At 31.6% G+C, this 19,325-nt stretch overlaps 1 protein-coding gene across 5 annotated transcripts in view; it reads left to right on the top strand.

The window, feature by feature from the left end:
• Positions 1-16,434, top strand: part of LOC142331749 (uncharacterized) — a 75,891-nt gene extending 59,457 nt beyond the window's left edge. Inside the window, exon 8 of one of the 5 annotated variants that reach the window (XM_075377807.1) lies at positions 16,380-16,434. In XM_075377807.1, the coding sequence (XP_075233922.1) occupies positions 16,380-16,419 (40 nt within the window). In that variant the 3' untranslated portion in view covers positions 16,420-16,434. Of the gene's footprint in view, positions 1-10,763; positions 10,942-15,752; positions 16,001-16,379 lie in introns of those variants that run through there. The other 4 variants (XM_075377806.1, XM_075377809.1, XM_075377808.1 and 1 more) reach the window with 4 other exon arrangements.
• Positions 16,435-19,325: the final 2,891 nt, after the last annotated feature.

The raw sequence follows: 19,325 nt of genomic DNA, 5'->3' as shown, positions 1-19,325 counted from the left end.
AAAAAGTGCCCATAGCTTCATTGCACCGAGGTGATTTCCAGGTGTTAGGAGACTTCCTAGGCACTCAACTGCAGGTCTGTCTGGATTGGTAACCTGCGACATCTCCTTCTTGCACGAGACTCCAATGTAATGGGAAAGCTACATGCAGCTTTCCCATTACGTTCTAGCAAAGTCCTCAATAGCTTTCCAGTCTTCGTCACCCTTCATCAGGATCTGCTGAATTTCATCCAGTCTAAACATGCACCGGTGGCCCAGTTTGTCTAGCATTTCCTTCTGTTCTTCCTCGAAGCGCGGGCAGCAAAAACAGATGTGCTCTGGAGTCTCCGCTACCTCACACACAGGAAACAGGTCCAAACCTATAAAGGTAAGATCTGAAGCTGCCATGGCCCACCAGGAATAGAGTAAGACTTATCCCAGTAAGCCATGTGACCTTTCACACCAACTTCTCAAATCTCCTATTATTTGGTGAGTCCATCGGCCCTTAATGCCATGGTTCCATCTCTCCTGCCACTTTTGCCATCAACTCATCATGTGTAAACTCAATTACACGCTTCCTCTCATCAGTTGATAAATCATTTTGCTCTCAACTCTTTCTTTGTGTCAACACCAAATTGATGGGCATACATCCTGCCAGCACCTCCCCTGCTTCTTAAGGAAACTGTTTCTTTATCTTCCTTAAGAAGGTCTGCGTAAGACTGGCCATACACCAGCTTGTGAAACACTTGTGAAAACAAGTGTTCTGGACTGGATGGCGCTCTCCTGTTCTGTGTTAGTTCAGCTCCCTCCTTAACCCCCTTTTTGATTTCTCTGTGAAAGGAGACATAAATTGACTGATTTTGCCTTCTACCCATGTACTCAAGTAACCGCCTAAAGGACGTGCATAAAGGGTCTACTGTGCGGTAGACCAAAGATATACCTTTGTGAGCCTTTCAGTTATTTTTTTTTTTACAACCTGGACAGTGAGTACGGCCAGCCCTTTGCCCTCTGTTGAATTTATAACTACAATATAATAGAACAATGATCTAAACTGAATTTGAAGCCCATTAGGACCAATCTGTTGTTGCTCTCCCTAATGAATCGCCCCAACTTAACCTTCTCTCCTTCAGGGAGTTTCTTAAGGTATTGGGATCTTAACCCAATTGACCCTCTTAGCATATTTGGTATTACCAATGACCAGATTGTGGATCAAAACTGACTACTTTCATTGACAGAGAGCACAGACTTTAACTTCAATGATTCTATCAAACAGCTCCAAGGGCCATCTCCTCGACACTAGCCTGGCAACCTGGTCAGGATTTTTTCCTTGAGTAGAGTCCTAATATTTGAAGCATCAACCTTTCTTACAGTCTGTGTCATGACGTACAAGGACGCAATCTATCTACAAGTTCAGTATCTCCCAATTTCCACTAATGTGTAGCCAGCTCACGAGCCTCCGGAGCTCCACATCAGCCTGCTACAATTTGTGCTCAGTGTCCTTACGGATCATCTAGTAACGTCCACGATCCTGCCAACAAGTCCCTCTTTGCTAGCCTCTCTAACCTCAGTGATTACTCTACAAGGGTCTCAGTCAGCATGGATGGTTGCAAATTGAAAGGGTCATTCATTTCACCTCAAAAAACTGTTCAAAGTCGTCTGCACTGACTCAGTTCTCAGGGCTTAGCACCAAGAAGTTCTAGAATAGTTCTCTCTCAAGACTCTGTAACCATAAGCAAGTTTGTTGCAAAATTGAATTAATATTAAATTGAATTAAACAAAATACGCATAATAGTAACACTACAAGTTTAAACAACAGCACACAGGTACATTAACCAGCATTCAGGCACATTAACCTAATGTTTGATATAGCCAAATTCAGGTTACGTAAAACAACCAATGCACAAATAGTAATAGATAATTAAGTCCAGCAGTATGATTAGTATAAGAAATACACAGCCAGACTAAACAACATAAAAAAGCACCTAACAGACACTAAAACCATGGTTGTCAAGAGCACAAAACAAGCATGTCACCTTACCAATGAAATCAACGTTTGGTCCCTCTTAGTGTCTGAACTTTTATCTGAAAAATGTGATAAAATTTTTTTTTTTAGCAGCCAAAATTGTTTATAATACTTTGTTCTCAAAATTTTGACAAACTTGGATTTTCATTTATATAAAGCATTCCATAATAATAATAATTTACTATCGTAATTAGTTATTTCTTTACCATTTTAAACTAAGCATTTCTAAAACCATATATAAAATTAATTCTATAAATTTTTCTTTTCCCCCTGTAGATTTAATAATATTGAGTACATATTTTAGTCTTCATTAACTAGGCATACACATAGATTTTCCTATGCATATTATCATGGCAAGCCAATTCTTGTCATTTCAATAAACACACATACCATATGCAGACTTTCTGTAAATTTTCCTGCACAATCGTGTTTGTGGACATGTTTCAGAGATTTATGCAAACAACTAGACAGTTTTTGGCTTGCAGAAAATTTTAACACAAGAAGACTAGTCTAGTGCAGTTTTTGTTACTATGAGTACATTCCACGAATTGAAATTATAAATTCTACGCAAAATACTGTAGTTATGTATACTTCTGCTACTTTTAGTCATCAAAAAAGAATAGAAATGATCAGTATAGCAAAACAATTGGTTAAATTAAAGTTATAATACAGTCATTTAAATTTTAAATTGCATGCTGACAGTGTAAAAAAACAAATATTGAAAACAATGTTGTTTTTTATTTTCACTAACATTATTTAACTATTCTTTATATTGCTTATAGTATTTTTGTGTTTTAATTTTATTGTTACTTCCCAACAACTTTTCAGCCTATATAAAGTGACATTTATGAAAAATAAATTATTACTACTGGAACTGAGAAATATTAAAAATTTTTATTATTACTGTGATGTACTTCATTTTGAGTAGGTATACAAATTATTATTGAACAGAATTAATATTGACATGTTTAAGCCCTCATGTAATTTATTCGGCTAATGATTCAGCTTAGTCAGACATAAACAGTAAACATGTTTACTGTTAGATGTTTATTTAGTCAGATCTCCACAAAATAATCATATCCACATAAAAATTTCAATGTTATATGGTTAGCTGTTGTTTATGCAATAGTTATCAGAATATTGAAGAAATATAAAGCAAATAACAATAATACTTTAATAGAAATCGTGTGAATTATATATTACAGAATTACTATGAAAAATAGCAGAGCAGTTCTGTTGTTTTACATAAGCAAATACAATAGATAATTTTTCTGACACGGTTTTGCTACTTTTTATAAGAATTTAATTAATTATCAAAAAGGATTATGTAAATACTCTCTTTTATTAATGTAATAAATTTTTATTTAATTTTAGTTTAACATAATATTAGATTTTTATCTTACAAATAAACTTGTGAAATACATATTATTGTCATGATGTAACTTGTCAACTAAGAAAGCTTTTCTTATTGATTAATTCATGCTCGCAGAGTTTTTAAGAAATAAAACATTTATTATTTATAATCATTTGATGAGAAATAGCAGTAATGGCAAAATATTAAAAAAATAGTTTTGCATTTCCTGACAACAATGTGTTATTATATGAGTGGAAATTACTTGGATAATCAGGTCCTCGCTCTCAGTAGGCTAATTTTGAAATTTCATTTGATTCTGAATAGGAGTAAATTAACAGAGAAGTGTCATTAATCATATTAAACATGATTTGACAATGTGTAACACATAATGTGAAGGATAATTTTCATAAAAACATTAATTTAGATAAAAACTTTCAAAACAAACGACAGAATATCTGGGAAAATTTTAATTGAATTACTGTTTTTGTTCTGGAATAGTTTTTTGTAGTTTCACTTTTATGGTTTTCTGTATAGTGTAAACCCATTATCACAAATAAAATACATAAAACCACTCTTGAGATATGGAGCAGATGTCGCATATGAACATTGGGGCAATCTGTGAAAGTACTATTTAAGAACTGTTCACTATGTTTGTATTTTTAACTGTTTATGGTGGTTAATGTAATCATTGTAAATTTTCTATGGTTAGTTTATTCATTTGTTGATACAATTTTGACTGAAGCCATAATGTCTTGGATAATAAGAAAATAATAGATTTGTAAAGCTGTTTTACCATCATCAGTTTGTGTACATAGCTATCTGTATTTTATAATTGAGTATTCTAGTTGGTTATGTGCTCTTATAAGGCCTTCATTAAATGAGGAAACTGTTATGTTTAGCCAGTTTAAACACATACGAGGTGTGTGAGAAAAGTAATGAGACTGACTTTTTACTCACCAAAGTTTTTATTCTTGTCAAACAACAACATTATCCCCTTCAAAGTAGTTCCCTTGGGCAGCTATAACCGGCGGAGTCATTGTTCCCACTCCTGGTAGCAGCGCTGGAAGGCTTCAACTGGGGTAGGGCTTTTAACTGGTCAGTCAGTCTTTTGAATGTTCTTCAGAGTTCCAAAATGACATCCTTTTAAGACATGTTTCAATTTCGGGAAAAGGACAAAGTCACAAGGACTCAAATCAGGTGAATAGGGAGGCTGAGGAACCGTAGGAATGCATTTTGAGGTCAAAAATTCCCTGATGGAAATGGCTGTATGACACGGGGCATTGTCATGCTGAAGCATCCACTTGTCTGCAATGTCTGGACTCACGCAAATCACTCTTTTCCTAAGCCTTTCAAGGACACCTTTGTAAAACACTTGATTGACAGTTTGTCCCGGAAGAACAAATTCTTTATGCATGATACCCCTACTGTCAAAAAAGCAAATCAGCATGGTTTTGATCTTTGATTTGCTCATTCGACATTTTTTTGGTCGGGGAGATGACTGAGTGTGCCACTCTTTGCTTTGCTGCTTTGTTTCAGGATCGTACTCAAATATCCAGGATTCATTACCTGTGATCACACAATTGAAGAATTGTTGGTCATTGTCAATTGTCAAGACGATCAACGCACACGTTTCTTCGATTGCCGTACGGTTCTGTTGTGAGGTTTTTCGGCACCAATTTCGCACAAACCTTTCGCATGTCCAAATCGTCTTGTCAAAATTTGATGGACAGTGAAAGTGTTTAAATTTAACTGTTCACTCATCATCCTTATTGTTATAGAATGGTAAGATGATTCACAAGAATCCTCATACACTCAACGTTTTCATCAGATTTTGAAGTTGAAGGTCCCCCTGAGCGAGGTTGATCAACTTGTTCTCGGCCTTCCAAAAATGATTTGTGCCAGTGGAAAACTTGTGCTCTTGATAAGCAATGTTCCCCATAGACCTGTTTCAACTTTTCAAAGGTCACACTCATGGATTCCCCAAGTTTAACCAAAACTTGATTGCACAACGTTGCTCTAAATTCTGATGCTCCATTTTCATAACACAACAAATTCACTGATGGTGCTGTCAAAAATAATGTATTGGCTGAACAGAGTTGAAACTCGTACTGAGCATGTGAAAGGGATTAATAAACCGGTCTAGCACAGACCGGTAGACACAGTGTTGACAGATCACTCGCAGTGTTAACCTTTCTCACACACCTCGTACTTTATCAGAATACAGAAAAACTAATATTTATTATGAGGTGAGGATTTCATCTTTGTTGTAAACGTAAGAGAGATTTTTCTACAGCTGTATACTTTATGCAGTCATGTAAACTGTGCAACATTTCTAAATTTGTAAATGCATTACAAATTTCCTAGACAAGATATGATGATTTCTTGTAATGTGGATGGCCTATTGTACAAAAATGTAAACTTCAGACAGAGTTTGAGTGACATCACCACACACACTGACCAATTTTTGTTAAAAGTAGTCAATCAAGCTTCCATACAATTTACTTACATCTGTTTTGAGTTGGATCCAAAAAGTTTTCATCCATGAATAAATTGTATATTACATTAAAGAAAAGTAGAAGTGCTGTAGTTTAGAAATAAGATTTTAGTGATTTCTGTACGTAAATTGAAATTGTAAAGAAAATAAATAACATTTAAATTCTAAATTAGATATGTTATTTTACCTATTACGATTTATTCATCTCCAGAGTCTTTTTTCATTAAATGCATTTATTTAGGCTGTGTTTTTGCAGCTGTATCAGTTCTGTGGTTTGATTCCAATAATCTTTACTTGTCTACATGTTATCAATGGCTTTGGCCTGCTCTGCAACTGTCAGTGTTACCGCAATGTCTTTGTGAATTAATTTTTATTATGTGTAATTTTAAATTTATTATTTTGGTCTGCTGCCTCTTTTTTTAGCTGATTTATATAAAAATTTCATAACCATGACAAACAAATACTCTCATGACCTCTGTAGTGATGTATTCAATTCATATATTTTTGTAGCACTATTTACTTTGTCAGCTCCTTTAAACAATAAATTTATATTTTGATAATCTGCTTTTATCAAGGATTTGTTTAGAAAACAAAATTAACTTTAATTAATTCTTGTTTGAACTAGACTGCCCATAAAACTACCAGCCTACTTTGCCATCTGAGATTTGTAACCCACCTAAATAAATATTAGTCTGTTTTACATTTGTAGATTCAATGCTGCTTCTCTTTATTAAAAATGTTTTTTTTAGTTGTGCATTTAACTCTACCTCTTTAGAATGATCTACAGTGAATTTTTAGAACCCTAAAGATATTTTTCTGAGGTGTATGCAGAATTGTAATTTTCGTTTTTGATTCCAAATATTTAGCAGTACGTTTGAAATTGTCATTTACTATACAGAAATGTTATTTGTTACCTTCATATAGTTACATCACTATTATTTTTTAAAGTAATTTTGTTGTAGTAGTAGTAATACTTCTTATTTTATACTTTATAATGCTTTTGTGATCAGGGTTTTCCACAATTTCCCTTATCTCATGCAGGCAAATTGAACATTTCTGTTTTTTATCTTTGTACCTACTCCTGGTGTGATTGACATTGATGTCTATGATTATTTAATGTAAAGTACAATTATTTAATGATCAGAATAAGTATATTTATTAACTTTATTTGCATCACCATTCTTTATCCAGTTATTTAGTCCTGTGATTTTGCTCTCACGTTTATAGTTATTGCATTACGTCCAAAAAAAAAGAATTTTCCTAGTATCAGTGCTTTAATTCATTTTTTGAACAATGTTTCTACCCATTTCATGTGTATCATCAGCGAACTGTTGCAGTCTACCAAAATTTAACTTTATCAATGTCTAGCTTATAGACTAAGTTCTAGAAAAAAATTTAGACATTTGCAATTATTGTTTTAATTTGTTTGCCTGTGTCTTTCTTACTAAATATGCTTTCTTTTCTTGATTAAATTTTATGCAGTGAAATTAATTAATAGTAGTTTTTTTTTTTTTAAATGCTCAAATAAAGCATAAAATTATACAAATTTAAATGCAGTAATAAGTACAATAAGGCTCTAGGAAAGTTTTATAAAAACTTTGCCTCTTGGCAGAACTTTTTTGAAGGATGGTGGTATAGTGGTGAAATATTTTGAAAAAAATTTTTTAAATATTGTAAAACTTTCCTGGGGCCCTTTGAAAATTCTGGTATGCCAAAAATGAAATTATGCATTTTATATTACACAGTTGGAGAGTTTTAAACTACACATGCGGACTGCATGAGAGACTTGTTCAGTCTGATTAAATTGCTGGGTAAGAGGTGAGGAATCTACAGACCAGTCAGCCTTGAAGCTAGCAATTTTATAAATCAAAATATAATAACCAGTATATAGATGTTATTACAATTTTAGAAATTTATTTCTAAATTAGTAATTGACAATTAATTTTTTTTAAAGTGATATTTACATAATACTGGTATACTTCCCACTTGCCATAAGACCTCCATAAGAAAGGTTACGTACTAGATTTACAAATTTTAGGCTAGTTTTGATGTATAGTATAGTTAGTGACTTTTTATCATTGATTGTTTGCATTACATCATGTAAACTTATAATGCTTGTTGCTTCATTAGTTTCATGCATTTTTGTACGTTGAATAAGCTAAGTATTAATTCCCGTAGACAGTTTGCTCATTTGCAAACTATTACATATTTACAGTAGACACTGTAAACAAGAGTTTTGCCATTTTAAACATTATTCAGCAGGTTAGGTTGGTATTACTGAATTTGAGTGAATTTATATATCATTTTTGTTGTTCGTATGTTGTTATTTATGATTTCTGATATTAATGGAATTTAAGAATTCCATGTTATATCCGATTTCAAAATCACAAATTTTAAGATTTCTATTTCCTTGAACCCCTCAGATTATTTTATAAAATTACAACTTAACCCATTTGCTTATGACATATAAATAATTAATTCCCAGTAATTTTTTTTCATCATTAAATGTCTTTTAAACTTAACAGTATTTATCCTTTTGTAATATGTAATGTACATAAATAAAGTTAAAGTTCTGAAATTTTTTTCAATAAGATGGAGAATTGGTCCATCTTATAACCCATTTTTTCTGTTTCGTCAGCTAATTTTTTTTTTTTTTTTTTTGTAGTTTATGGGAGTTATGGGCAATAGTTTCTTATTAAGACCTTTTTTACTGACCTTCTTTTGAATTGAAAATCAAAATATAATATCGGTTTTTTTAAACAAATTGATAATGCCTTTTTTTACAGTAACTGTTATTCCTGTGTAGCTCCTGTTATATCATTCATTTTTGACAAACTATTATAACAATTACCTCTTACATATTCAGTATAGAATTAAATTGTATTTTAATGTTAAATGTAACATGTCAAAAGAAGAAATTTGTCTTATTATCTTAGTCACAATAATAATTAATATTATACCAACCAAGTATGAAAACTTAGTAACTGTTGTGTGTCTGTATATTAGACAATGACTTCATTCATATCACATGATTTGATAGAGAGCAAGCTAAAAAGGAATTTTCAAAATAATATTGTTTAGAAATATTAAGGAAATTGCTAACTAATGCATTAAAATTGATTACACTTTATAAATATTATTTAATTAAACTTTCATTAGGGGAAAATATAAAGTAATTATGTAGTAGGTGATCTACCTCTGTAGTTAGATCTTAGATGGCGCCATTGAAACGCTATATTGAAATAAGAAAATAAATAAATAAAAATATAATAAAACCAATCTTAACCTATGCTCACTTTTCTCGCTAGTCAAGGTTAACGAGCGTAGGTTAAGTTAGGCGTTTCAATGGTGCTATCTAAGAACCAACTAATTAACTACAGCGGTAGATCGCCTACTACATTAATACCAAAAATAGATTTTAAATAAATTCTCTTCCTCCTTAAAAAAAAAAATTAAAAAGTCATAAAGGACTTAAAATATTTTAAATGTTTCATGATAACCATCTCACAGAGAGGAAATTTTCTAGAAATGCTTATTTGAAAATTTAACTGGTCCCTGTTTCTCAAACATAGATAATACTATTATGTCTGGGAGAAGTTAAAAAAGAAAAGGAGCAAATTAAAAAATTAGTTGTAGTATATGAAGAAATCTCTTATCGGTGAGTAATTGGAAACGAGTGATTTTGTAATTTTTGTATGTTGGAAATTATATGAGTGAACAGTATGCAAATGCAGTTACAGCTATATTCAGTGTTTGTTTTGGAGCTACAAAAAGAATGGTTTTTTTGACATCACTTCGTATCCATCAGGAGATGCAGTGCCATGAAAGTCAATGAAAATTTTTTTAAATATTGGTCCATCATTTAATTAGAACCAATTGTCAAACAAAGGATTTGTACTACCAAAAACACAGATGTCTTAAAAACTACCCATCATTTTTTATTGGCTTATTGAACATCAGTGTTCAAAGGATTCTTCATGAAGATTTGCGTACGCTTCTGTACAAATTAAAAGCAATAGTGCTCATTAAATGACAAGCGAAATTTCTTTGTCACCAATGTTTGAATCTGATAAATATGACAAGAAGTGATGAATCATTTCCTCTTGATTGGATGTGTGAATAAAAACTGCCAGTATTGGACAATAATTATCCCTAATGAAATTCATCAAGAACTGTTCCACAATATCGTTTGTGATATCCTCTGGCATAATATATACATGTTTCTTTGAAAATAATGATGGGAACACTGTTACTACTATAGTGATGTACAAATGATTGAAGAATTTTTGTTTCCTCGACAATTAGATAAACCTGAAATCTTTCATGCAACAGCCCTTGCCTTGCAAGATTTCAATAGCCCTTGACCATTGTAACATACAACTTTTAATTGCAAAACAAACAGAAATGGAAGAAAGAATTTTGTCACAATTCCTGTGAAACATCATGTTTGACAACATAAAAACTTGACTTGAAAATATATGAATTGAAATTAGGCCTACCACATTCAGGATGTATTGTTCACAACTTAATTATTTTAAGGTAAAAAATAATCTTTAAAACCACATGCTGTATTGGAGCTCAATTGTAGTAGTACAAAAATTAAATGTATAGAGAAGTTTGTTTCTTAAAACAAATAATACATCCATTTTTAATATTACTTGGACAAAGCAGGAGGCTTTGTAATTACTGCATGTCAACATGTAAGGATATTTAAGATTTTAAAGACAATATGTAATATTTTACAAAATATCTAATATCAGCATTTCATGTCTTCTCGAAGTTAAGTGATAAAAATTATTTTTTAGTAAATTTACCACTTAGAGACTGAAATAATTTTTCCAACTTCTGTGATGTATGTAAGCCCAAAATTCATGTAGGAAAGAGACGTCTTTAGCATTTTTCCTTTATGTTTTTAGGTTTCAAAGTCCTGGAATTCTACTTTAAGCTGTCGTAGACCTACAGAAAAGTCTCAAGATTATCCTTTGAAGTACAAATCTGTGCTCTAGAGAAATAAATTAAACACTCCTTTTGATGAGCTAAGGTTTACCTTGAAAACTTCCTGTGACACTTCACCTGGAAATGATAATATCAGGCTCATTATGTTATCTCACTTCTTGGAGTCTGCAATACATATTTTGTCTATCTAAAATAAAATATTCTATGACCAGCTATTTCCAGTTTCTTGGTCAAAGCATTTGTGATTCCCATATTGAAACCTGATAAAGATAAATTGTACCCTCGTATCTCCGTGACCAGTACATGGTGCAAGTTGATGGAACTAACGGTAAACCGTAGTCTAGTGCAATTTCCACCAACATAGGGTACACAACAGAATCTCTTTGCATTTATCAGGGAGTTCCTCAGTAGTCAGTCTGTTGAAGTTGGAATGTCAGTATCTGAAAATTTTACCTAGAAAACTGAATACCACAGGGAAGTGTCCTAAATGTTACCTTGTTTTCTGTAGCCATAAATACTCTTACAAACTGCATGCGAAGACCCATTATGTATTTGTTATAATACGTCAGTGATTTTTCAATTTTCATTGCATCTAGAACCTTAGCTACTGCTGAGAGGCTGCTCCAAAACAGAATAACCCATTAGAATTGTGTTGTTAGATGATTGGATTCACATTCTCCTTGGAAAAACTTGGAAAATAAAACAAAATAAATTTGGAAAACTTGGAAATTGAGAGACTTGTTGACCCGTTTTTATATGGTGAACTAGTTGAACCATGTACACAAGTTAGGTTTTTAGAACTATGGTTTGACCAGTGACTGATGTGGATAATACATTTAAAGAACTTGAATGTAAAATGTCTAAAAATGCTAGACATATTGAGAATTCTATCTAATACTTATTGGGGAGCTGACGGAGTATGCATGTTGTGTTTCTACCGAGCTCTGGCCTCTTCCCGCTTTGATTATGGTGTGGTTTATTCGTCTGTAAGGGCCATTGCTCATAGGATGCTCGACATAGTCCATCATTTATTTGCCCATCTTGGTTGTTAGTCATCTCTTTAATATAAACGAAACCAAATGATCTGCTCCTATGTAGCTTAATGCGTAAAGCACAACCAAATCTTCCAACATTTGATGCGTTGTTCTACAACCAGTACCTTAATTGATGTCAAGAACAGCCAAGATCTACTGCCGTGCTAGGCCTCAGACCTCATCACAGTTTCTTATCACTAAATATACAATTATCTCTACTTCTTACATTTACTTAATATTATCCCCCTTGGTGGCCTTCTCTTGTAAATTATTATTTTAGTCTTTGTAGATATAAAAGGTACACAAATCTGGTTATCTTACAAGAAAGATTTTATAATATTGTAAAAAGCATGAATCCTGATGTTACAGTTTATACAGATTGCTCTAGACACGATAATTCTGTTGGTTATGAATGGCAATAGGACGTACATGTTTTTGGCCTTCCTGGCATCATTAGAGTTTTTATCTCAGCACCGAATGCTATGAATAAGACTTTAAATATAATTAACTCATCATTTCAACACGTACTGTACAGATTCCATGAGTGTCTTGCAGGCGATTGGTGACATGTTCTCCAGACATCATGTTGTCTGTGAGATAACTTAACACAAGTATGAGCTTCTGCTGGATCACCAGCCATGTTGGAATTTCAGGCAATGAGTGCACTGATAGTGGGGCAAAGAGACTTGTTAGCAGCCTCCTTTTACTAATTTCATTGTTTCAGATAATCTTGTCTGTTTTCTTAAAAGGATGGTTTATAATGAGTGGCAAAGTGAATGAAATACTACCATCAACAATAAACTTCCCATAGTTAAGAACACTGTGGAGCTCTCCATGCAGGAATTGTTGATAGGTTATAATTTGCCATTTGCAAATAGGGCACACTAAACTCACTCATAGATACCTCATGACTCAGGCTAATGCACCCATTTGTGTTTGCTGTGACTGCCAACTAACAGTACTCCACATGCTTATGGACTACGTCTGTTTTCCAGCATTGCATCACAAATTTAAATTATGGGTTAACATCCAAAATATTTTAAGGAGCAGTATGACAATGTTATCAAATGTTTTACTATTTCTTAAGGCCATACATAATCTGTATTCAAATATTTGATTATTACTTTGATACGGTTCATCTATTTATGCCATTTGGTGTATACCAGATGGTAATTTTGTTGTTCTAAGTTACATTTTTAATATTGTATCATTGTGGTTTTATTTCACCTTTACATCTACAGAAAACACTTTATGTAGAAATACAATGGAACAGGCATACAGAAATAGGTGCTTTACATCTATGTTGTACTGTATGAGGAATATTTTTCATTATGATATTGTTTAATTGTTGATTTTATTTGTTTTACTACTATTTAATCTTGATGCTGTGTTAGCTTAGATTGTTTTCTATAGTAACATTATGTCCAGGCACTGATAATGAATGACATTGTGTGCCCAGGAAAAAATCTATACCATCCTCTTTCCTCATTTATGAAAAATAATACACCTGAATAATTGTTGAATTCGCAAGATAAAAATTGTTAGGATTTCTATAAAAAATGTTATAAATTTTAAATTCTCATGATTCAGTGTTTGAGAAGTTTGGGTCTGCTGCATGAGGTTAGTTATCTGTTCTGTGTTATATATCAATCAGGTATTTTGTGCCACGTCTTTGATAGATGTAGATCGGATTAGTTGTTCATATGTCTCTGCTAGACAAATGTAGGATTAAGATTGGATTCCAATAATAGCTACTTTCAATAGTTTTCAGATTAACGTGCCGTAATCACTTACACAGAGAATGGTAAATGTTTTCTCTGGAAATATGAGATCAGTTTACAGTAAATTAAGTTTTGATATGACAAACCATAATATTCTCTGAAAGATGTTGATTGTCAGAATGAGCTCATAACTGTTTACAGAATATTCTCATAGTACAGCTCTACATACAATCCCAAACTGATGTGTTACCCATTATGTCATTGAAATTTTTCAATTACAATTCTCACATTGTGAGAACTCACTACAATCTTGAGATCACAGTCTGGTAGAGAGTGGAATTCCAGTCGGAATTTTCCTCACTTACAAAATAAATCCAGATGTAGGATGAGGATGAAATTTATAACTATATATATCACATCTTGCAAAATATTTTTACTATTTTTTGTTATATTTTCACATATTTAAATATCTCCTTTAATTATAATTAAAATGTTTTTGTTAAAGAAAGAAAGAATTATCATAAAGTATTAGCAAAACTAACAGGCTGAAGTTTCAGCTATTAAAACCAGTATTGAACATAGAAAATGCTTATTAGGCTAAGGGAATTAGAAAATGTGAAATAATAAGAAAATTGATGAGTTGGAAGTAGGTGATCAGGAGACATAATATAAAATAGATAAGATATTTAAGAGAATTCTGTAATTAGAGATAGAGGATAAAAATATATCAAAGTAGAGTATTAATAAAAAAGGATTAAGTAATACCTTATTTATAATAAATTTAGATTAATGTCTTTTAGAGATTGTCATAATTGCTTTGAGTGTTATTTTCTGCCCTTTCTAGCGTTGTCACCCTTAACATTTGTAGTTGACGCATTTCGTAGTACCTCCATTCTCAAAACTACTTTTAACAACAAGTCTTCCTAATTGGAGTAATGTTAATCAGTTTAAATTCAGTAATAAAATATATACACCCCAACATGGATTAGGAATGGGAATTCCTTTGTTAGGAATTTTAGTGAATTTTTTATTCAATATATAGGAGAAAAATGTATAACTTTAGAATATGTAATATGGATGACTTGCTGATAGTAATAAAGGATCAAAATTGAAACAAAGAATATTTACTATTAAATCGAATTAACAAAATACATAAAAATTTGAAGTTCACAATGGTAAAAGAAGAAAACAATACGATAAACTTTTTAGATTCAAAAATATTAGAAGAAAAACAAAAGAACTAGAATTTTGGCATGCATATAAAATCCATAGATAACCTTATAAATGCAAAATCTAACCATCAATGTGAACATAAATTAACTGCATTGAGATAAAGTGGAATATAAAAAAAGAACTAGATATTATTTTTCAAATAGAAGCAAAAAAATTATGAAAAAGGAATAATAAGGAAACTATTTTTGAAAGATATTAAAACAAAAAAAGAATGACAGTAGACCAAAAGAAGAAAAATGAAAATGGGTAAAATTTATATAATGGGAAAAGAAATATACATATAAACAAAAGGAGTGTTTTTTTTTTAGAAAACATAAATATAGCATTTACCACAAGTAATACAATCAGGAATAAATTTAGAAATAACATAGAAGGAAAAGACAATTACAACAAAAATATAGTATACCAAATAAAATGTGATTTTAATGAAGATTTAATGAACATATAAGGTCGTATAAATATGAGAAAAAGATTCAAATTATGCAACACATTTGATAGAAAAAGGATGTATTCTCAATGAAATGATAAAATCCATGAAAATATTACATTTTGCAGAAAAAAGAAAACTTTAAATATTCTAGAAAACAAGGAAATATTCACGCCAAAATTAAAAGGACAGGAAATAATTAATGAAGAAATCTGATGTATTATGTAAACATTGTTAAAATGAAGAATCAGAATTAGTTTCAAGAAACTGTTTACTCATTAAAACAGGACGACAAACCAGAAGAGGCCATGACTTTAGGAATGGTGAGTGGAAGGAGCGTTACGTCGCTAGTTATTCGACAATTCAAAATCGGGAAGACTCAGTGTTAACTAGAGAATGGAAGTACTCTGAAAAGCATCAGCTACAAATGTTAAGAGTGACATTGCTAGAAAGGGCAGAGAATAAACACTCAAATTAATCTTTTAGAAAGTAAAATCTCTTTTGGTTCTGTATTTGCAATGTTCTGCTTTACAGGTCTAAAACTTCAAAATCAAGAAGGAAACAAAAAAAACAGAAAATAAAATCTAAACGAAAATAAATAAAAACAAATTACTGCTTATGTCGTAACAATTCTGATAGTAATTGTCTGATTAGAGCTGGAAGACCAGTCCTAAATTGAACCATTCAGTTTATTATGATTTGTGACTGTGTCATGTCAGTGTTATTTTATTGTTTTACTTTAAAATGGTATTGTATGACAATTTCTGAGCCAACTTTTATATAAAACATTACTTTTTATATATGGCAGTATTATTTTTAATTAAGTAAAAAAAAATTCATACCATATTAAAAACTTATCTTAAACTAAGTACATTAAAATTAAGTATGAGTTAAGAAAATTCATATGCACTAAAGAAACAAGCTTCTAGTTGAGAATTTTTTTTTAACCACTGAATGGAGAAAAGTTGATTTATGCTGTTTTAAACCATGCTTTTTTCTGTTATTGTTTTAATTGATTTGACTGAAGCTTTTAGAAATTATCTTAAATTAGAATTATTTTTAATATATATTTCTTTCCTGCTAAGGTCATCATAATTTTTTATAAAGTACAATATCTACCTTTATTAGTGTAACATAATTAAAAAACTTGATGTATTTCAGATATATGTATATCCAAAACCAGATCAACCTGTGGATTTAATTATGATGAAGCTATGAAAGGTAGATAATTGAACGTGAAAGTTTCTTCCCTCTTTTCCTGTTAAAGCAATCAAAGTTCCATTATTTTATTAGAATGTAAAAATTATATTAAACAACAGAGTTTAACACTAATGAAAAAAAATATCAATATGGTTTAAAACAAAGTTTTTTCCATAGATTGGTTTATAACTTCAAAAAAGTATTTTTCTTTTGTGATTCATACTGTAATAGTTAATGTTTTACTTAAACATAAAGATACAGATATTTTACTATTTTGTTTTCAATCAACTTTCAGTTACTGTTTAACAATCAGTATTTGCAACTAAGCGATCACTCCTGAACAGATACTATTGATGCAGACTAACAAGCATATGAGAAAACAGAGTAAGAAAATAGAAATGAAGTAAGATTAGCTATGACTGAACTTCAGTAAGGGCTAGAGTCCTATCTCACCAAATGACAGCTACTGTAATTTTATCTTTTACATATATATTTTTAAAAATGAATGTTCGTCTGTTTGTCACGTTGCGTTCCTATACCATTCATTCAATTGCTATGAAACTTTCGTGAGTTGTGTGCACGCCCGCGAAGGTTTTTGATTAGTTTAGACCTGCTAGGTGGTGCTACAGTTGAGATATTTACAAAACTGTATTTATGAACCGATTTGGCTCATATTCAGAATATATATTAGTTACATGCAAAGAAAATTTTTTGCAAAAACTGTACCTGCTAGGTGGCACAGTTGTCGAGATATTTACAAAACAAACCAAAAAATATACAAACAGACTTTCTTTTTCTATATATATATATATATATATATAAGGTAATGTTCTATGTGTATCTACTATAAACTAAGAAACTACTGGACCGAGGGAAAAAGGAAAAGGGATAAAAAAAGAAAGGGAAAACATAAAAAGTTAAAATGGAAAAGGCAAAATTTTGTGAAGTTCCATAATGTTCATTTTTATGTTTATCAAACTTTCAATAGTGCTCATTTAATCTATATATTTACTCAAATCTAACAAAAGCAAAGCATTGCCGGGTCTGTTAGTAATACTATAAAATTTCAGTCGGTAAGAGTTGCCAGCAAGGACAATTTTGTTTTGTGAATTATAACAAGATCACTTGTGACACATCCCAAGTTGAAAAAGAATTAGGCTAAAATATCGTATATTAAGATGTCCAGCGTTAGTTAATTTGTCAATGGAAACAAAAAATGAATAGAAACTGTAGGTTGAGATTGCATTTAAAATGCATTAAGTATAGGATATAATATTTACAGACATTTGTCAGGAAATTAATGAGCATAAAATAATTAACATTGTTTTAGGCAAACTGTTTTCCAGTATCTTTTCATTAAAAAAATGCAAGCAAAAGTGCTTAGAAACACATCAAATGTGAAAACAAACTTTCTAAACATCCTTACACACTGAATAGTAATAATATTGTGAATGCAGTATGTCCTAATGTAACATGAACTTTAGTATGATTGAAAAGAAGCAATTGTGATAGAAATTGTTCTTGTGAAAAGTTAGTACAAAACTTCTTCCCAAAAATTAAATGTTTAGCAGAAGGATATCCTGTGCATACCAACCAGGAGGAAATGTTTGATCATTTGACAATTGAGCTTCTTGCCTTGGATTGAGCGGTAGCAGGAGATGAATCATGGGTACTCTAGCATAACTTTGATACAAAAACAAATAGCACACAATCCATCACTTCACTTAAAAAATGTTTGAATGAGCAAATCGAAGATAATCATCTTCTTTTCTCAGGGATTGTCCATAATATGAGGTCTGTAAATAAAGTAATGAGACTAGATTTTTGGCAGCCAAAGTGGCAACACTGTAAACACATGATTTGAACAGCTGATTTAGGTATTAATGTTTTTAGTTTATTGTTGCCACAACAGACGTAAACAAACTTTTTGGAAATGAGTTTTTGTTGTGTGTAACAAAAATGAGTAATACTAATTATGAGCTACGTTGTGCAATCAAGTTTTCTGTTAAACTCTGTGAGAATGCTACTGAAACTTTTTCAAAATAGAAAAGGGCATATGGAGATGACGCTCTGTCATGAGCCCAAGTTTTTAAGGCGCTTAAAGCACTTGCAGATGGCCGGGAATCAGTTGCAGATGATCCACGCTCTGGAAGACCGTTAACGTCAAAAAGTGATGACAATGTTGAGCTAATCAGAGACTTGATATGGAACAACCGGCAACTAACTGTTAGAATGATTGCAGAACAATTGAATTTGAACTGTACCACAGTCGATCAAATTTTGACAAACAAATTGAACATGAAAAACATTTTTGTAAAATTAGTCCTAAAAAACCTCACTATTGAACAGAAAAACAACAGCGTGGAAGTGTGCTGTGATTTTCTAAGGCGAGTTGAAACTGACCCCAATTTTCTAAAAAATTGTTATTACTATTGATGAATCTTGGATATTTGAATACAATCCAGAAACAAAATGCCAGAGCAAGGTGTGGCACACTTCAAACTCACCACATCCCAAAAAAGCAAAAATGAGCAAATCAAAACCATGCTAATTTGTTTCTTCGATAGTAATGGCATTGTTCATACAGAGTTTTTCCCTACAGGACAGACTGTAAATCAATATGTATATCAAGAGATTCTTGAAAGACTGTGAAAAAGAGTTGCCCGCATGAGACCAGCCATCAAAGACAACTAGATGATGCATCATAACAATGTACCTTGTCAAACTGCACTCTCAATTAATGACTTTTTGGCAAAGAAAAACATTCCTGAAGGTCCTCAACCACCTTATTCAACTGACTTGAGTCCCTGCTACTTTTTCCTGTTCCTGACTTTAAAAACACCTCAAAGGAACACTACTTTGGAACAGTAGAAAACATTTAAAAAAATTTAACCGATCACCTGAAAA

The sequence above is a fragment of the Lycorma delicatula genome, chromosome 10, assembly GCF_047948215.1.
Source record: "Lycorma delicatula isolate Av1 chromosome 10, ASM4794821v1, whole genome shotgun sequence".
NCBI classification, from domain to species: domain Eukaryota; kingdom Metazoa; phylum Arthropoda; class Insecta; order Hemiptera; family Fulgoridae; genus Lycorma; species Lycorma delicatula.
This window is presented reverse-complemented; position numbering and strand designations above follow the sequence as displayed.